This window comes from Dasypus novemcinctus, chromosome 5 (genome assembly GCF_030445035.2).
Source record: "Dasypus novemcinctus isolate mDasNov1 chromosome 5, mDasNov1.1.hap2, whole genome shotgun sequence".
Lineage (NCBI taxonomy): Eukaryota > Metazoa > Chordata > Mammalia > Cingulata > Dasypodidae > Dasypus > Dasypus novemcinctus.
Window position 1 is genome coordinate 158,868,151 of NC_080677.1, and position 18,334 is coordinate 158,886,484.

Consider the following 18,334-nt stretch of genomic DNA (forward strand, 5'->3'; position numbering starts at 1 on the left):
TTCTGCCCCTAACCTAGAGGAACTATAAAGGCAAATAGATGTTTTCTCCAGAAAAAAATAATTAAAAACCATTTATTTTAATTTGCTAAAAAGCTGCCAAAAGCAATATACCAGAAATGGGTCAGCTTTTAACAATGGGGTTTATAGGCTTGGAAGCTTACCATTCTGAGAGCATGAAAATGTGCAGATCAAGGCATCATCGGGCAATACTTTCTCCTGGAAGACTGGCTGCCAGATGACTAGACTCCTCTGTCACATGGCAAGGCACACGGCAGCATCTGCTGGTCTCTCCCTCCTCTTCCAGGTTTTCTTGCTTCAGCTTCTGGCTTCCTCTGTCTTTCTTTCTCTACTTCTGTGTGTTTCTCTTTGCATTCATCCCATTTATAAAAGACTCCAGTAAAAGGATTAGGATCCACCCTGGGCCTGGGCTTACTGAAGTAATCTAGTCAAAAGACCCTTAATTGAAGTAACGTCATCAAAAGATCCCACCGACAATAGGTTCCTACACACAGGAACAGATTATCCTTTAAGAACATGATCTTCTGGGGTCCAACCAGCTTCAAACCCTCACATCTTCCATGTTAATCGCATCCCTAATTTTTTTCATAGTTATATAACAAATAGCCAAACACACTATTAATTGTGTCCACTGAATATATAAAGCCAAATCAGGGATTTCTATTCCAGATCTCAACTAAAATGTCTCAACTCAAAAGAGTATCTTTTATTGCACACTTACTACACACCAAGTACTGGATTCTGTACTGGAGACAGAAAGATGATTGAGATTCACGAAATGCAAATGCACGTGGCTGTCCAGGAAGTCATGTTGGTGTAGGCTAACATGGTTACATGCCATACTTTATGCTCCATGGAACTGATTTCACCTGTCCTTACAGCTTTACGGTATGCGTTACTATGTTTCCACTCTGCAGACAAGTCAGCTGGGTCTAAGGGAGACTCAGAGTCATTGGAGCATGTTTCTAGGTCTGTCTAGCTTGAAGTATGACCATAGTGGAAATAAATGTAACCACATACTTGGGCATTTGGGGAGGTTTCTCAAGGCCCTTACACTTGGAAATTGGTTTTGATGTACGTGAGTGTGGCAGACTGAATCATGAACCCCTCAAAAGACATGTTCTTAAACTCAATCCGGGTCCCTGTGGATGTGAACCATTTGCAAATAAGACCTTCTGAAGATGCATTATCAGTTAAGGTGTGGACTCGCTTGTGAATAGGATCTTTTAAGAATCTGTTTTCAGGTGTGGCCCAACTGCATCAAGACGGTGCCGGAAGCCTTATCAAGCCAGAAGCCAGAGGAAACCCAAGTAGAGATGGCCACGTGGCAGGGCTGAGACACAAGCTCAGGAGTCCCGGGACTGTGGCAAATGAGCGCCAGATCACCACAGGCTTTGGAGAGAAAGCACGGCCTTGATTTGGGACTTGTGGCCTCTGAAACTGAGAGTCCATACATTCCTGTTGTTTAGGCCAGCCCTCTGTGTGGGATATGTCACTGCAACCAAGAACAGAGTGGGGGGGGGCGGCAGATTTCAAGGAGAAAACTGGCTGAGCCAAAGTGAAGAGGACAGAAAATGCCTGGCAGGTTTAGCTGCCCCACGGGCTGCAGCAGGGGGACATGGGGAGAAGTCCCTGCTGGGGCCCCTGGGGACTTGCCATTTAATGCTAAAGGAAACTAAAGGCTGAAAAATAAGCAACATAGAGGACTTAAAGCAACAGGCTATCCCGAGCCTCTGAGCACTGTAGACCTACAAGAAGAAAATGGGTCTATGACTTTTTATGTCACTGAATGTAGAGTTTTGTTGGTCCTGCTGATCACTTGGTCACTAATAACACATGCAAACCCCTAAACTCTTTGCAGAGACGAGAACTCTCTTCCAAAACAAGTGAACAGGTCACCTGTTACCCACACCAATGAATCACTTACATCCAGTTCCTGAATGATTATATCCCAAACATCCCAGGGAGCTTCAATGAGACTTCAAGTATTTTAACCTTACTTGCTTCCACACCCTTAGTAAAAGGGGGGAAAAGGGCCCTAGGGAAAACATGGGCAAGGATGCCTTGACTTTTGAACATGCTACACAGTCATGCCAACTCCAAAGGCAAGAGCTCAAAGAAACAGGCTGAGATTTAAGTTCAAATAGCCACTGTGAGTCAAACAAAAACCAAAACAAAAATTTCTCCCATCAGCAGTTTTGCTGAGGCTGACCTCGATTATGAGGGAGGAATACAGGAACCGTAAGAAAAGGGCTGGTCTGGAAAGCGGGGCATTTGGGTTACGACCCGGGGCGTCTGTCCCCGCAGGGGGGCTTAGTTCCTGCAGGCTTTGGTCTCCTGAACTCTACGGTAAGGAACTAGTTGAGCAGTTCCCTTCCAAAGGCATCACTCTCTGATGGTATGAAGATTCCTCGGAGAGGGAAAGAAGGCAGTGCGATAAAGATGGGACCGGACCTGGGCGCCAGGACAAGTGGTCTGGGGTCCCAGCTCTCCTGCAGCACGATACCCGTGCCCGATGTGTGCCTGGACGAGTCTTGGTTCCTGGGCTCAGCTTTCTCTAGGGACGAGGGTCAATGTGGACAGCGGGTTGTACAAATGTGATGTTTCCTCACTCTTTGTTTTTGGAAGGACCCCTGTAATTTACTGCTGGGACTCATTTACAGCTCTTGAGTACATTTTCACCACTGCCTCTTCCTGCTTGTTGGAATTCCTTTATTTAATGCTACTTAGGAGCAGGGACATTTGCAAAGGCTTTCTCCAGGGAGTGCTTGTTCAACCGCTTATTCAATTTCCTCATAAAACTCCCGGAGGGCTTAAAAGCTATTTAGCTCTCTTTCTGGGAGCTTTTCTGGAAGGGAAGGTGGTGAGGGGAGGCATAAGGAAATAGTCCAGGTGAGGAGGATAAGTTACCATTTCTTTTCCAGCTTGCCTGGCCCTCACTGGTCCTCCTGCAGCCCCTAGCTTCACCAGCCTCTCCCTGCAGACTCCGACTTGAACAGGCACTGCCCCTAGCATGTGCTTTGGGGAGACCTTTACTCTTCATTTTAGCCAAGTCTGGAATTTTCCAAAAGAAATTTTCCTTACAATATAAGCACTCACATGAGTGCACATATACACATGCACACCCAACTCTACTGAAATAGCCTGCAAAACACAGAACAATCTTTATCAATAGATCCTTTACCTCCAAACAGCCAAACACCAGTCACTAGCTGCCTTGCTTGTGGCAGCTTATCAGAAACATTCCTTGTTTGAGTAAAGTCATCAGGCTTTGTTAGCATTACTGTTATTTTTACATGAACAGTTGCTTCTGGACTACCTACTAGATCTGGTCATAGCACCTGACCTTGTAGTTTGATTCTAGAACTATCGGTCTGCATTTTCTGGACTCATGAGAGGTTCCTATCTGGGTAACAGTGGACACGAGGTCATCTAGTTTCCAAAGCCGTGCTCTCTGGCATCTGGGGCTAGCTTGAGAACCTACAGTTCTTATCTCATCCACAGAGCAAGGGGCTTGACATACACTGAGCTGGGCGAAGACAGGTACTTCCTGTCTGGGTCCCTGGCTTGAGCGGGCTGCCATGGAGGGCGGGGTCGCACCCTGGTGGCCCAAGTCAGGGGTGGGCAGCCTACTCAAGGTCATCTGGAATGAGAAGTGGCAGGAAGACAAGTCCCAACCAATGGCATTTTGAGGGAGAGAGAATGATGAAACATAGTGGAGACTAACTCCCCCCTCCTCCAAAACCATAGTTTATGCTTAGGGAGAAACACAGAGAAGAAATGGTCAGACAGGGAACAAGCAAAGTGCTTCCAGAATTCTTGCTGTGGTCTGTCTTGGTGTGTCCACAGCATACCATGGAGAAGATGGTACACAGGACACAGGACACTGAAAGGGGCAGGAGGCTGGGTCCTCCCCAATGGAGCTTGTCAAGAACACAGGGCAGGGCAGTAGACTTGGCCCAGTGGTTAGGGCGTCTGCCTACCACATGGGAGGACCGCGGGTCAAACCCCGGGCCTCCTTGACCTGTGTGGAGCTGGCCCATGTGCAGTGCAGATGTGCGCAAGGAGTGCCATGCCACGCAAGGGTGTCCCCACGTAGGGGAGCCCCACATGCAAGAAGCGCACCCCATAAGGAGAGCTGCCCAGAATGAAAGAAAGTGCAGCCTGCCCAGGAATGGTGCCGCACACACAGAGAGCTGACGCAGCAAGATGACGCAACAAAAAGAAACACAGATTCCCAGTGCCGCTGACAAAAACAGGAGACAAAGAAGAACAGCAGATAGACACAGAGAACAGACAACTGTGGGGGGCGGGGGGAAGGGGAGAGAAATAAATAAAAATAAATAAATCTTTAAAAAAAAAAAAAAAAAGAACACAGGGTGATCCTCCCAGCCTGACATTACCATGCTCCAGGATTGCTCATCTCTGTGTGTCCTTCCCACCTGATTTTTGAGTTTCCCCCTTACAACCAGAATCAGTGCTGGCCTGTCGGAGGGCACATCTCCTTGTTTTCGTGTTTTGCTCAGGCTGATCTTTCCACTAATAAGTTCACCTCCTTTAACTCCATTTAAGGAGTTAAATGAACTAAGTAGAGCTCATTTCTTAGCTTGCTGACTCTAAGGCCATCTCTTGGAAAGCCTTCCTTTCTGCTAACAGAACTACCCTCTGCTTCCTCTGAACTCTCACAGGACATGCTTAGTATCCCTCTGCAGGACTGAGGATCCCCCTTTGTCTCTGGTAATGTATGTACTCGTCGTTGTCCTTTCTACTAAGAGTAGCCCCGAGAGTGCAGACTCTAGAGCTCTTTAAGCTGTCAGGTCCCTTTGCACCTTCACCAGAGCTTTCCACAAGGGCCTTAATATTTAAATGTTGAGACTTCACAGATGTCATCCTAATCCATGATTTCTAAGGTAGCGAGGATTATAGGGCTGAGCTCGGGGCATCGGAAATTGAGTCTTAATGATGGACTAAAAATGGAATGTAGGAGGAAGGAAATATGTCAAGGTAACCCCCTAGATTTCTGATAGGCATGTTGGGATGACTGATGGGGTCACCAATAAGAAAAGGAACATAGAAAAAGAACTAATTTTGGGTGGGATGGCATAAATTCAATTTTGGGCACGTTGAATTTGAAGTGCCTTTGAAACACTCATGTGGAGATGGGATTGAAAAGATGGTTATTATAACAGCGGCCCAGAGAGCATCTGAAAAGACTCATGTAAGGGGAAGTGCTAAATGTTCTAAAGGGTGAGTAATTTTCACCATCAGTCAGAGCCATTAGAGAAAAATGATCTTGCCCAGAAAATAGAAAGCAAAATGGAGTGAGGCCTTGTATCGCACTGAAAGAACCCTGTTATTACTTCCTATTGATTTTTCTACTTTCTCTTTTCATTGTTCCGTTTTTTTTTATAAAATCAAACTTCCTTTTGAGACAATTTACATGGCATAAAGCCCCACACCTAAATAAAGAAGTGAAAGCTTGAGCCAGGGACTTAAGCCATACTGAATGGTTGGACCATTTTTCATTTTGTTATCATTGGCTAACATATCTCAAAGTTGCCTTATATTCTGTTTGGAGAAACATTTATGCCAGGACCATCAGTTGCAATACAGCCACAAAATAAAGTCAGTATTTTTGGCCTAAGAAATAACTAAGTTTGATCTACTTAATTTTTATAAATATTCCCTTATGCTCCCATAAAAACTATGTGCAAAATATGACAATTTATACATGTCAAAGTTAACCACTGCTAGCATATCAAGGATGTCAAGTAAAACATTACGGTTATTTTGCTCTGTATGTTATTACAAAATAAACTTTTCAAGATAACATGTTGATAACATAACTACCACAAAAAGAAATTTCTCTCATTTAGAATGTGTTATCATTTAAGCAAATGATGGACTAAATTTTCCCCTTTATTTACAAGGAACGCAAATCATAGTATGCATAATAGGTTTAAGTAAAAGTTCAAGACACGTCAGAGAATGAATTTTAGGAACCTGTCTGCATTGTCAGGAGAATAGATGCCCCAAATAGCCTTCCTTCGTGGGAAGGTGGGACTCTTGCTCAGAACTGGGTTTGTGGGCCTGTGACCTGAGCACAGGTGGGGGGATGATGGCCCTGCATGAACTCTCCATCTCCATGGCAGTCAAGAGACCAGTGTGGCTGTAGGAAACGCCAGGGCGTTGGAGAGCAGAGGCCACTTCCCAGCACCTGGTGCTTGAGAAAGGATACCAGAGGCATCTGCCTCTTTTGCTTCGTGCCTGAGCCAGGTCCTCCCTCTTGCTCTCACATCTCTGAGCTGTCCCATATCTTCCCACTGAATTGCTTTTCTTTTTAAGTCAGCTTCTATTGTTTTTAGTCAGGCTGAACAGGACATTTCAATTACTCCCATTAAATGAGATAATCGTATATTAAAAATCCAGGATTGAAAAATAAAGTTTGTGAAATGCTTTATAATTCAAATTTCTCACAGACTGAGTCTGCACTCTAACGTGGTCAGTTTTAACTGCTGTGAAAAATGTGCTCCCATGGTTCAAAGTGCATATCAAAGGAGCAGCTCCTGCATGCACATGCACTCTTATTTCTCAGAAAAGTTGAGAGTGACTTGTGTTCAGGTCTCTATCCATTCCAGGAATCTCCCAACACCCCACTCCTCCACCATCAAGAAGTTTACAGTATTAGCTTGTACTCAACATATAGTGGAACAGTCTTCTTTAAAGTTGACTCCTGACATTTTATAATTTTAATATGAGGCCAAACACATACTTCAGATTGATTCCAAAAGATGACATCACATGCCATAAAAAGACTCAGCACAAGTGAGCTGTGTCGACTTAGCACAGTCAAATTCTGGATCAATTTCCACCAGCATCTGCAACTGTGACAAATCAAATAATTCTGGAAGGTCTTCAGGAAGACTAGTTCTTCCCAAGGAGTTAACACTGGTGCCCTAACCTCTTTTCTTCTGCCCAATTCCATCTCCCACTTGGGGTCTAGTGGAGGAATACCAAGAGCAAACCACCTCCCCTTTCCCAAGCTCTGGGACCAGGGTTTGTGGTCAAGAGGTGCAGTGGCTAATGCTTCAGGTGGCCCTCCCCCAAAACACACACACGTGAAAAATAAAATATTCTGAAAAGTATTTTTAACTAGGGTAAAAAAAGAGAGCTACATGCTCTAAAACAGAAGAGCATTTCTGCGGCCCTACCGGAGCAGATGCACACTGGATGGGGGTGGGAGGTAGAGGCTCCAGGTCTTTGGGAAGTTCAGGACCCAGAAGGAAGAGGTCACGAGGATGAAGAAGCCAGAGTGTCCCACCCCAAGTCCCCACAATTGGACTGACGTGGGCTTGGTTGAGAGAATGGGATTGCAGTGTGTGTGGGGTGTGAGGGGGATCTGAAAAGAAGACAGAAGAAAAAACTGCATCTTTTTACTTTTCTGTGAAGGCAGGTGCCTGAGGTGGCAGTAGGAGCAGAGCCTACTGGCTCTGTGACTAGATACCCATGGAAATAAATGAAGAATCTCCAAGTGAGAACCACAAAGGCTGATTATTTAGAGACTGCTCTAGCAAGGGAAGCAGCCACGATCACTAGCGTTTAGCAGAGACACCAAGGCAGAGAAGGGAGTGGGAAACTTCTCCAGGGGGAAAATGGGAAGACCTCAGGTGTGGTCCTGAAGATCACAGCTGGGAAGCTGTGGGCGTGGGGAGGTTGGTAGCAGTCTGACCAGAAGGAAGGTGTCCTATGTGATTGTTCAGGGGAGCAGATTTGGCTCTCCTCCATTGGTTCTAAGTTGGAAATGGAAGCAAAAACGAGGGATGCAGTTAGTTATTGATCAAGTTCTGGCCATTTTGGGTCTATTGACTATAGGATTATGGTTTGCTTTCTTGGAACAATTTCTATAGGTATTGGTCCGTGTCCTGGATTTACTGCTACAGGGAATGGGTCAGAGTTTTGTCATCACTGTCCACTTGAATATATCATCTTTCATCTGCAATATCCTCCAAACCATGATGGACAACAAGACTTTGGACTGGGGACATTGGAAGCCACATAGCAGCAACTGCAAAATCTCTAAAACATGAAAAGGGAATGGAGGAAGAAAGAAAAAGTAAAACAGAAAAATAAAATCCTTACACTCAAGATGGGACAGCCAACTAAAATTCTAAACTACAGATGGAAACCAAATATTAAGGAAGGAAATGAACTTAATAGTTAGGACAATTCACCCTTGTTGAAATGCAAACCTGAAAATGACTATGAAATAGTATAAGGACAAAGAGAAAAAGGAAGGAATTCTATTCACAAAGAAAAAGAGCTGTGAAATAAAGATACCCAGATAAGAATCAAGAATAAAATGGTAAGAAAATTAAACAATGAGAAATTATAGAAATGAAAAATATAGACACTGACATAGATATTAACAGGAAAAGACAGCATATAGGATAACTAGGCTCAGTCCAGTAGAGAATTAGTGAACTGGAAAACAATTCTGAAAAATTCATGCAGCAGAGATTGATAAACGCATGATATATATGAAAGACAAATTATAAGACATGCAAGGTAAATTAGGAGGTTCCAACATTTATCTCTTAGGAGTGAAAAAATAAAGATGATGAGGAGAGCAATATTTAAAGAAATAATGACAGAAAATTTTCCTTAATTCAGAAAGGCATGAGCTCTCATATTGAAAGTATATACTGAATACTTACAGGATAAACAAAATAAATCTCGTGACTCAGAAACAGAAGTACTGAACCAAACATAATGGGCACTATATAATAGTTTTCAACAAATGTAATTTTTTATTATTACTAGAACTTAGAACACCAGACTTAAAATCTAAATGTTCTGTAGTTCAATTAAACTTAGCATATTTGAATGCTGATGAATGTTGGGAGACAATTCTCCGTGGGTGTAGCAGTTTGATATGGCTACGAATTCCAAAAATAGATATTGGATTATGTTTGTAATCTGGTCTATTACTGGGTGTGATTGAGTTATGATTAGAGCTTTGACTGGGCCACATCATTAGGGCATCAAGTTCCCACCATCTGTGGGTGGGGACTCACAGATAAAAGGTATGGCAAAGGACAGAGTTGGAGCTTTTGATGCAAGGGTTTTTGATGTTGGAGTTTTGATGTTGGAGTCTGATGCTGAAGCCTTAAGCTGGAGCCAGGAGAACAACACAGAGGAATAGAGACAGCTCCTTAGACATGGCAGAAATCCCAGGGAGAGAGACAGAGCTGTTTGCCTAATAGTCTACAGCTGACCTTGTGGAGAGAGGCAAAGCCTAGAGAGCATCATAGTTTACAGTTCACCTTGTGGAGACGCTGAGCCCAGAGGAACCCAGGAAGCCTGAACCCTCACTGACATCGGCAGCCATCTTGCTCCAACACATGAAAACAGACTTTGGTGAGGGAAGTAACTTATGCTTTATGGCCTGGTATCTGTAAGCTCCTACCCCAATAAAACCCTTTATAAAAACCAACCAATTTCCATTATTTCGCATCAGCACCCCTTTCGCTGACTAATACAATGCGGCTCTAGTGTTTCTGTACATCTTTTATTAGGTTTTGTTCGAGACTGTATTTTCCAGGATGTTTGTACAGCAGACAGCCTTGGAAGATGAAGAGCATGTCTCCCTCTGGGACAGAGGAAAGTTTTGCTTGATATTCAGGATAATAAAGATAATGTCTCTTTTGGGGCAAAGTTTGGGTTGGTTTGCTAGTAGCCCCTTTAAAGACTGGGTTTCCTAAGCCCAGGGTTCCCCTGCTGTGAGGTAAACCTGTTGAGTCTACAGCATCCACCTGGGCTGTCCTACATCATCCATGGGGCTCATGGGGCAACGAACATGAACAAAAACTCAGGCTGCCATCTGTGCCATGAGGAATAGTATCCTTTGTCTCTGATCCAGGAGTCTCATATCTTCTGCCAGCATTCATCAAACTGTAATGGGCTAGCTCATTAGCTTGCAAGTCAGGTAAAATCTCAATCTTTCATTGGCCTTGACCTTGAACACCTCACCCAATGATGATAGACCTAAATTTCTGTTTATTCTGTGTTTGTTTATTGACTGTTTGTTTGGGAGGGTGTGAGTATGAGGAGTTGTGCTGACTATGGAATTGTACTCACCCAAAGATAAAACGATGGGCATATATGAGCCGATGACTGCCTCTTCACTATAAACCACACTGTGCTTCATTCTTTCTGGCACTTTAATTTACTTTACTGAAAACCTGAATTTTCCCCATCATTATGGGAATATTAGTTCTGTCTCTCCAGCAAGGCAGCCCAGTCACAGAAGAAAGGATTACCACGTCCTGAGATCATTTGCAGTCATGAGGTCATTTACCCATGTGTGTAAAGCTTGGGCTCTGGGAATAGGATTTGGATCCCTGCTAAGGCATGCATTGCCTTCGCAACCTCGCACAAGTCAATTAACCTCTGCAAACCCCAGTTCTTCTTAGCTTTGAAAATGGGCAATTGCATGACATTTTCCTCAGGGTTGTTGTGACCTTACCTAATAACATAAATAAAGCCCTAATATAGTGTCTGGCACACAGTAGGCATTAAATAAATAGGAATTAAATATGTAAGCCCATGACAGGTATTATAACTGTATTTCTGGGTTTTGCCCTTTGAGTTATGTGCTATTGTCTTCTCATTACTCTCAGCTTCCTAAATAATGACATGTTCCTGAGACAAAACTAATAAGATTCTCAAGAGTAATTTTAAGTTGCAAAAATGACTCTGACTCAAGAGTACTACTTCTAGAAATCTGTCTTAAGGAAACAATAACATCCTAAATGTCTAATATTAAAGAATTATTTAAGCCACTCATTGAATAGTCATGCAATGTAATACTGTTGAGCCATGGTAGAAGGAAGTAGAAGGAAGTATTTAATGATACTGGTAGAAGGAAGATATTTAATGATAAGGATATTTACTATTAAGTGAAAGAAGGCAGGCTCCAGAACATATATATATATTATTACAATTTTTTATAATGTATATCCATTCATAAGGACGATACTAGAAATGTTATAGATTAAAATCCTATACCTGATTAATTTTATTTTTTACTTCTCTGTATCTTCCAATTTTCTAAAACAAACATATATTTCAATACGAAAAAACACATTAAATGCTATAAAAACTGTATATAGATTATTAAAATACAAATAGGAAGTATGACAAAGGATATTAAAAATGATTTTTGAATTTAATTAAACCAGGGAAAATGATACAAATAAATAAGACTGCCAAAAATCCTTCAAGGTTTATATTAGTTTTAAAATCCCAAACTCTTACTTTACAGAAAAGCAGAAAATATAAGCAGGTATTAGCCAATACTAATCATCTATTGAAGTTCACATTCCTTATTCTGAGGAAGCTGTTTTAAATTGCACAAAGTTTATCTACAACATTGTCAGTAATTTTACCAAAATCAGGATGCAATTCAACATTTGAAATTCAGTTTTCTTGCCAATAACCCCCTCACCTCTGTCCAACTACTATTGCATTATAAAATTATTCAGAGTTTTCTAATAATCTAGATTTTTTGAGTCAAGGTATTATTTGATTACCTGGCTTTTTCCATGCCTCCCATGCGCTGATGAATGTCAATGAATTCCATGAGCTGTTTTTGTAACATCACATCTTTGCCCTCAACTTGGGTAATGAATTTATGCTGTAAAAGATCCGACACTGTTGGACGCTTTTCATAATCTTTAGTCAAGCACCTGCACTGGCAAAAAAGAACATATTATTTGGTAAGTATGACAGTTTGAATTTGGTGAATCTTAAAAAAAGACTGTTCTTGAACTAATCCATTCCTGTGGGTGTGGGGCCCTTTGACTTGATTAATTCAGTTAAGGGGCCCTTGATTAGATTGCTTTAGGACTTTTGATTAGCCTAAGTCAGTGAGGTATGAGCCATGTTGGACCTCTGCCCTCTGATACAATTGGAGACATAGAGAGACACACACACAGCAAAGAGAGCTGCCATGTTGACCCGGCCATGTGTGAGAGATGACTTGAGGATCACTAAGAACTGAAGCTGAAGCATGAAGTGCCCAAGAGGCTGGCCCTGTGGAGAAACTCTGGTAGAGTCTGGAGGGCAAGCAGAGACCTCGCCAGAGACCGGCTGCCATTTTGCCTTGCTACACGGCAGGATGCCAGGACCCACCAGTAGCTGACTCTGGTGAGAAAGCTACTCTGATGGTGCTTTGATTTGGACATTTCATGGCCTTGGAAATGCATGATTTTCCCCTAATAATATTCCCATTATAAAAGCCAACCCAGGGAGCAGATGTAGCTCAAGTGGTTGGGAGCCTGCTTCCCATGTATAAGGTCCCAGGTTCAATCCCTGGTACCTCCTAAAACAAACAGAACAAAACAAATTAAAAAAAAAAAAGAATTCTCATTGGGGAGTAGATGTAGCTCAGTGGTTGAGTGTCTGCTTCCCATGTACAAGGTCCTGGGTTCAATCTCCAGTACCTCCTAAAAAAAAATGCCAACCCATTTCTGGTACTTTTTATCAGTAGCCCTATGGCAAACTAAGACAATAAGTTACAAAATTTTGAAACTCTTATTGATATTTTTAAAAAAACACTCTCACACTAGAGAGCCATGTTCTCCTTTGAGAAGTACATCTCAACAAATGTTAAACTGCAACATGATGAAATGAATATTTGCACAGGCACACACATCTGTGAGTGATTATGCTGTGGTGATACTAACTTTCAACTAAATGCCACTTTCCTAATCTCCAAGCATGCTTTATTGCCTAGCAATGATTAAACTCTGTTGCTACTGCAAAATCTCTTTTACAAGTCAGTTGCTGAAGACAATGAAGTCATTACAGTTTTAATGCTTACCTAAAATTAAAATAAACTCCTCAGTTTCCCTTCACTGATGCTTTTAAAAGCTCCTCAATTGATCTATTTCTTTCTATGTGATAAAACTGCTACGCAATTTGAGGTGGCGAGTGCATTGAGGATGTTGCAATTCTGCATCAAAGAGTGTTTTTCTGTGCTCAGACAGAAGAAAAGCTAATGCAAATAAGGCTCTTAAGAGGTTCAATCAGGGCATTCATGAAAAAGAGTAAGTCTAGCGAGAGTCCACGAAACCTTACTGGACGAACTTCTGAACAACTAAGGATGTTTAATCAGCCGCGACATATGTCTTCAAATATTTAGTAAAGGGCTTAGACTCATTCTCAGTGGTCCTGAGGGGGCAAAAACCCTAAGACCAATGGGTGGAAACGAGAGAAACAGATTTCAGGTCAGGACAAGGAGGAATTTTCCAACAGTGAGGTTTATTCAAAGGTGGAATGAATCACATGGGGAAACAATTATTCTCATTAGGGATGCTGATTATGGACTGAAGGGTCACTCACCGCACATGTGTGGGAAGGATTTAAGCCCTGGGTTTGAGTTTGGGCTATCTGCCCTTCCCTCCAAGCCTGAGGTTCCAAGGTTCCATTGTTATCAGAAAACTGATCAGAGTTGGCCTGTCATTGGGGTATTTTTTAAAAGGGGGAAATCTGCCTTGGTTCAAACAGTGCCATTTTCTAATCAGTATTGCTGATCTTCCAGGATGATAATTTGGCCATTTATTTTATTGGGCTTGACAGATAAGACATTTCCCAGGGATGCTAAGGAAGACAGATGATGATACCTGTGCCCAGGAATTGCTTACTGTCTAATCAGGGAGAGAGACTTCTAAACAGGCAGATTAAGTAAAAGTGGCAGTTCCTAGAGGAAGAGGAACGGAGCGCAGTGAGCCCAGAGGGCAGAATGCTACCTGCCTGGGGGAACCAGGAAATGTTTCTCAGAGGTGAGCCTGTAAGAAGTGCAGAAGTTCCACTAAGGAGCTGCAGACAAGAAGAGTAACTGTGAATCAGTCGTGGGAATTCACACTTTCCATTCAAAGTTAACACTGATTATCCTAAGAGATCTGTGAAATTGGATTGCAGTTTATTAAATATTCTATAGTGCACAGTATAATGCTTAATGTTTCTTGAATGCCAGTCAAGTGAAGACAAAAAGAGCAGGTTTTTAATCCTTCTTGGGTTTCTTGGGTCTTAAATCTAAGCCTTTTGTTTTCATAAAAATAAGCACACAATTTTGGGAGGAAAAAGGATAATGGCAATATGTTCGAGTACTGCAGGTTCCTCCACTGTCTTTTTGCCTTCTTTCTACATTTTCTAGGTGGAGTTTGATGGCAAACCTTAATGACCTCTGCCTCCCAATGACAACTCTGGGTCATCCCTTACCTTCTTTTTTAAAGGTGAAGACATAATAAAGGATTGCAGAAGAAGCTATTTAACAGATATTTGTGGGACAGATATTTACAAATGCTTGACCTGCTGCTCCGGGTCAGTTATGTGGAGGCGCTACACTTGTGCTAAATATTTGTCAAATGAAAAATGTTAACTGACAAAATCCACTTTATCTGTGTTTTCTTTATTGCTCATGCTGTTGGTGTCATATCTGAAATCCTTTGCCAAATTCAAGGTCATGAAAATTTAGCCTTTATTCTAAGAGCTTTACAGTTTGTGCTCTCACATTTAGGTATTTGGTCCCTTTTCTAAAAAAAATTATTTATTCCCCCTCGCCCCCCTTGTTTTCTGCTGTGTTCATTCGCTGTGCATTCTTCTGTGTCTGCTTCTTCTCTTAACTCAGCACCAGGAACCAATCCTGGGAACTTTTGGAGTCAGAAAGAAGTGCTCAATCTCATGTCACCTCAGCTACCTGGTCTGCTGCATCTTTTATTGTCTTTCCTTTGTGTCTCTTTTCATTGCATCATCTTGCTGTGCCAGCTCTCTGCTCTGGCCAGCTTGCTGTGCAGGCCAGCTCACCATGTGGGCCAGCACTCCATGTGGGCCAGCTCTCTGCTCAGGTCAGCTCGCCGTGCAGGCCAGCTTGCCTTCACCAGGAGGCCCTAGGACTTGAACCCTGAACCTCCCACATGGTAAACAGGAACCCAATCGCTTGAGCCACATCTGCTTCCCTTTTTTATCCATTTTGAGTTCATATTTGTATATGGTGTGAAATAGGGGTTCAACTTCATTCTTTCGTAGGTGGTTATTCAGTTGTGGGTAAGGGAAGTGGGAAGGGCAAACAGTGTGGACAGAAGAAAGGGTTCATGGAAAATGACCTGTCCACAAAAGTACAGTGATGGATAAATGAATAAACATGGCTTTAAGATCATTATCTGAGCTTTATGACTTCACCAAACATTTAGAAGACACTACAAATGCTTGTTTGGAAAAAAAAATTATGGAAACCTCTGAAGCTATTTAACAGATAAGAAACAAGGAGGAGATTCAGTAGCATGGTTTTGTTGTAAAGGCACATTTCAAAGTTATAGCAGCATAATCTTTCACTTTTAATTTTTAGAGACTCTATCGCTACTCACTTGTTAATGAAATCATTGAATTCTGCTGACCACAGCTCGGGCTGCCTTAGTTTCGGAGGTGGATTCCTAGAAAAATGAAAATCAAGGTTGGATAGTACACACTGGTCTTTCTATTGGATTGTGCACTCTGGTCATTCCGGCAATGAGAGGCAGAGCCGGCTGAGCAAACGCATCAACACACTCCCAGGTTCTGCAAGAACCATGGAGTACTGCCATCATTTCTCAATTCAAAGACAGGTAATTAGTTATTAATCATGCTTTATATAAAATGACAGGTTCCTTGCTTCTCTGAAGGCACTTAATATATGACCCAATTTTTCCAACTGTTAATTCTTTCCCCCCAAGGAATCTTTTTGCTTTTACCTGGGAGCCCTAAGGAAAGACATCAATACTTAGCAGAAGAGAAAGAAGGAATACCGGAGAAAAGATTTTTTACCCTGTGTTCCACAAGTCCCTGAGGAATATCCAGGACAAACAGAGGTGACCTGAAAGGAGAGCTGGTCAGAATGTGGTAGAAACTGCGCAGAAAGGGGCAGCTGAAGGCCTTCGGAAACTGTTGGCTTATTTTGTTGTAAAACCGGAGACGTGGCAAGACAGTGGTACAAAAGTAAGGAACTGCAGAATATTATTAGCTATAAAACTCTGAATGCCACTTAAAACGATTTTGTTATTAATTCCTTTCATTTTAAGCTGAACAAATCTTTTCTCTGTTGGCACGTCTGTGAATACAAAGGAACGCTGCTAGAAAATGAGGCTGTTCCGACTCGGTAATCAAGCCACATTGATCACATGATAGTTGAATTTGCTGAAGTGCTGCTTTATGTTAATTCTAACAGCTCTTTGTTTTCATTAGTGGGATGGAATACTTTGTCTTCCATTCTGCATTACTCCTTAAATAGCTTATAATGAAATTAATGTACAGTTTGTACAGGCTCATTAAAGAAAAGTGCAGCTACTTATTTACCACGGATCACCCCCTGAAGCTCATTTTACAACCCTCAGGACTCTTTTGAAGATTGCTGATTTGCACATTAAAAGAAGGAATTCTTTCCTCCACCATTTTTGCTTTGTTTCTTGTTCTCTTGAGAATTTACTTTTCAAGAGATATATTGGCTTGCTTGGAGTAGAATAAAGTTTTGATGATTTCAGAACATTTTTATGCCGGGTAACTTTTAAATTCCTTTTTTTCTTAGTTATTTCTATAGTTAGTATTCTTAGAATCTCATTTCAGAGATATACCAGTGGTAGAAATATTAAGAGCTAAGGCGACGCTATTGCTCTAGGGTCAGTCTGTCTGTCTATCTGTCAATCAATCAATTACCGGGGTTGCTTTGGGTTGAAGTGTATGTCCCCAAAAGACATGTTCAAGTCCTCACCCTTGGTCCCACGAGTGGGACAAAATCTTTGGAGATGTGATTCTCTAAAGTTGAGGCCAAAGTGGATTAGGGTGGCCCTCATCAGCACGCCGGGGTCCTTCTAGGAAGGGGAGAGGAGGCAGACAGATGGGGGACCGATGGCCATGTGGAGCTGGAGACAAGAAAGGAGGCCACGGGGAGGCGGAGGCAGCTCCACGCCACCCAACGCCAGGGTCACCACGACCACGAAGCTGGAAGAGGTAAGGAAGGGCTCTCCCCTCCAGAATTCAGAGGGAGCCTGGCCCGGCTGACCCCGTGACTTTGAACTTAAACTTCCAGAACCATGAGAGGGGGCATTTCTGTTCTTTCAAGTCACTGTGCTTGGTTAGAGCAACCCTAGGAAACCGAGGCAGAGTCACGCCTCCTCCCTGTAGCATCACCGTGAGGGTGACAAGAGGCCACACAGATGGGCTAAGCCGAGGTGGAAAACGGCTCAGGAGGCGCTGCGCTCGTCTTACACAGCGCATGGCAGCAGGAGGAGGGAGAGACCCGTGTGCCTCTGTTGTCCTCAAATGGAATGAAATGTCTTGGACTTGGTACAGAGTGGGTTTTCCTTTCTTTTCTGTGACCTGTTTTCCCACTAACAAAATCAACAGTGTATTTTACTGAGATATATATTGAAATTGCTAGGTGCACGTATAGCTAGAACAGGAAATTTCAAAGTAAAATTACATGCAAATCCAAACGCTTTGCTCCTATCCTAACTCAATTACATGTTAAATATTAAAAATGAATCCATTCTACAAATAAATACAGCATAAGAACATTTTTTCTTTAGAGCCAGAACACTCCTCCAGGGCTTTCTACATATGACTTTGTGTTCTCGTAGTTCTGGGACCACAAAATTTAGTTTCCTGGAGAGGGTGGTAAAAGCTGTAACCCACCAGTCTACCACCCACCCTGAGTCCCCTGCTACAGGCCTGCTGTGTGTTCTCCATTGAAATGAGGGTAATGGGCAAAATCCTTAAGAGGGGCTTTGAAAGATGACACATTCTTAATTAAGACAGGCAGTCTTTTCACCTCGGTCTCCTGAAATAAATAGGAACTAATGAAAATATATATGAAATAAAATTTATAGTAACGAGCAACAGGGTAAGTAGAGGAAAGCTTGCTGATAATCATGCTGACTGGGAGGGGACGCCATAGGAAAGGGCTTCCGTGGCCCCCCAGAGGTCACTCTTCTGAGTTTAGGCTTTTATATTAATATATTCAAATCTTGAGTATATTCACATGATTAACAGATTTTTTTATTTTATTGATGCTTATAATTTGTAACTTTCTTCATAATGTTTGAAAGTTCTGAACAAAGACTCTTAGCCGGTAGTGAAACGACTAGAAGCAGAGTGAGGCGAAGAACATCCCTGCTGCCTGGTTAGGGAGCAGGTGCCCTGGTCCCTTGGGAGAGGGGGAGAGGGGGATCCACTGCTGTGTTCTGAGACCATGGCCCAGCAGGAGAGAGGAGGGCACAGTGGT

The 18,334-nt window shown here is 42.5% G+C and overlaps 1 protein-coding gene across 1 annotated transcript in view; it reads right to left on the minus strand.

The window, feature by feature from the left end:
* MYO3A (myosin IIIA) overlaps positions 1-18,334 on the minus strand; it is a 227,632-nt gene that overhangs the window by 139,086 nt on the left and 70,212 nt on the right. Inside the window, exons 9-10 of the mRNA XM_058297804.2 lie at positions 15,447-15,512; positions 11,610-11,765 (exon numbers count right to left, since the gene is read on the minus strand). Coding sequence (XP_058153787.1) covers positions 11,610-11,765; positions 15,447-15,512 — 222 coding nt within the window. The remainder of the gene's footprint in view (positions 1-11,609; positions 11,766-15,446; positions 15,513-18,334) is intronic.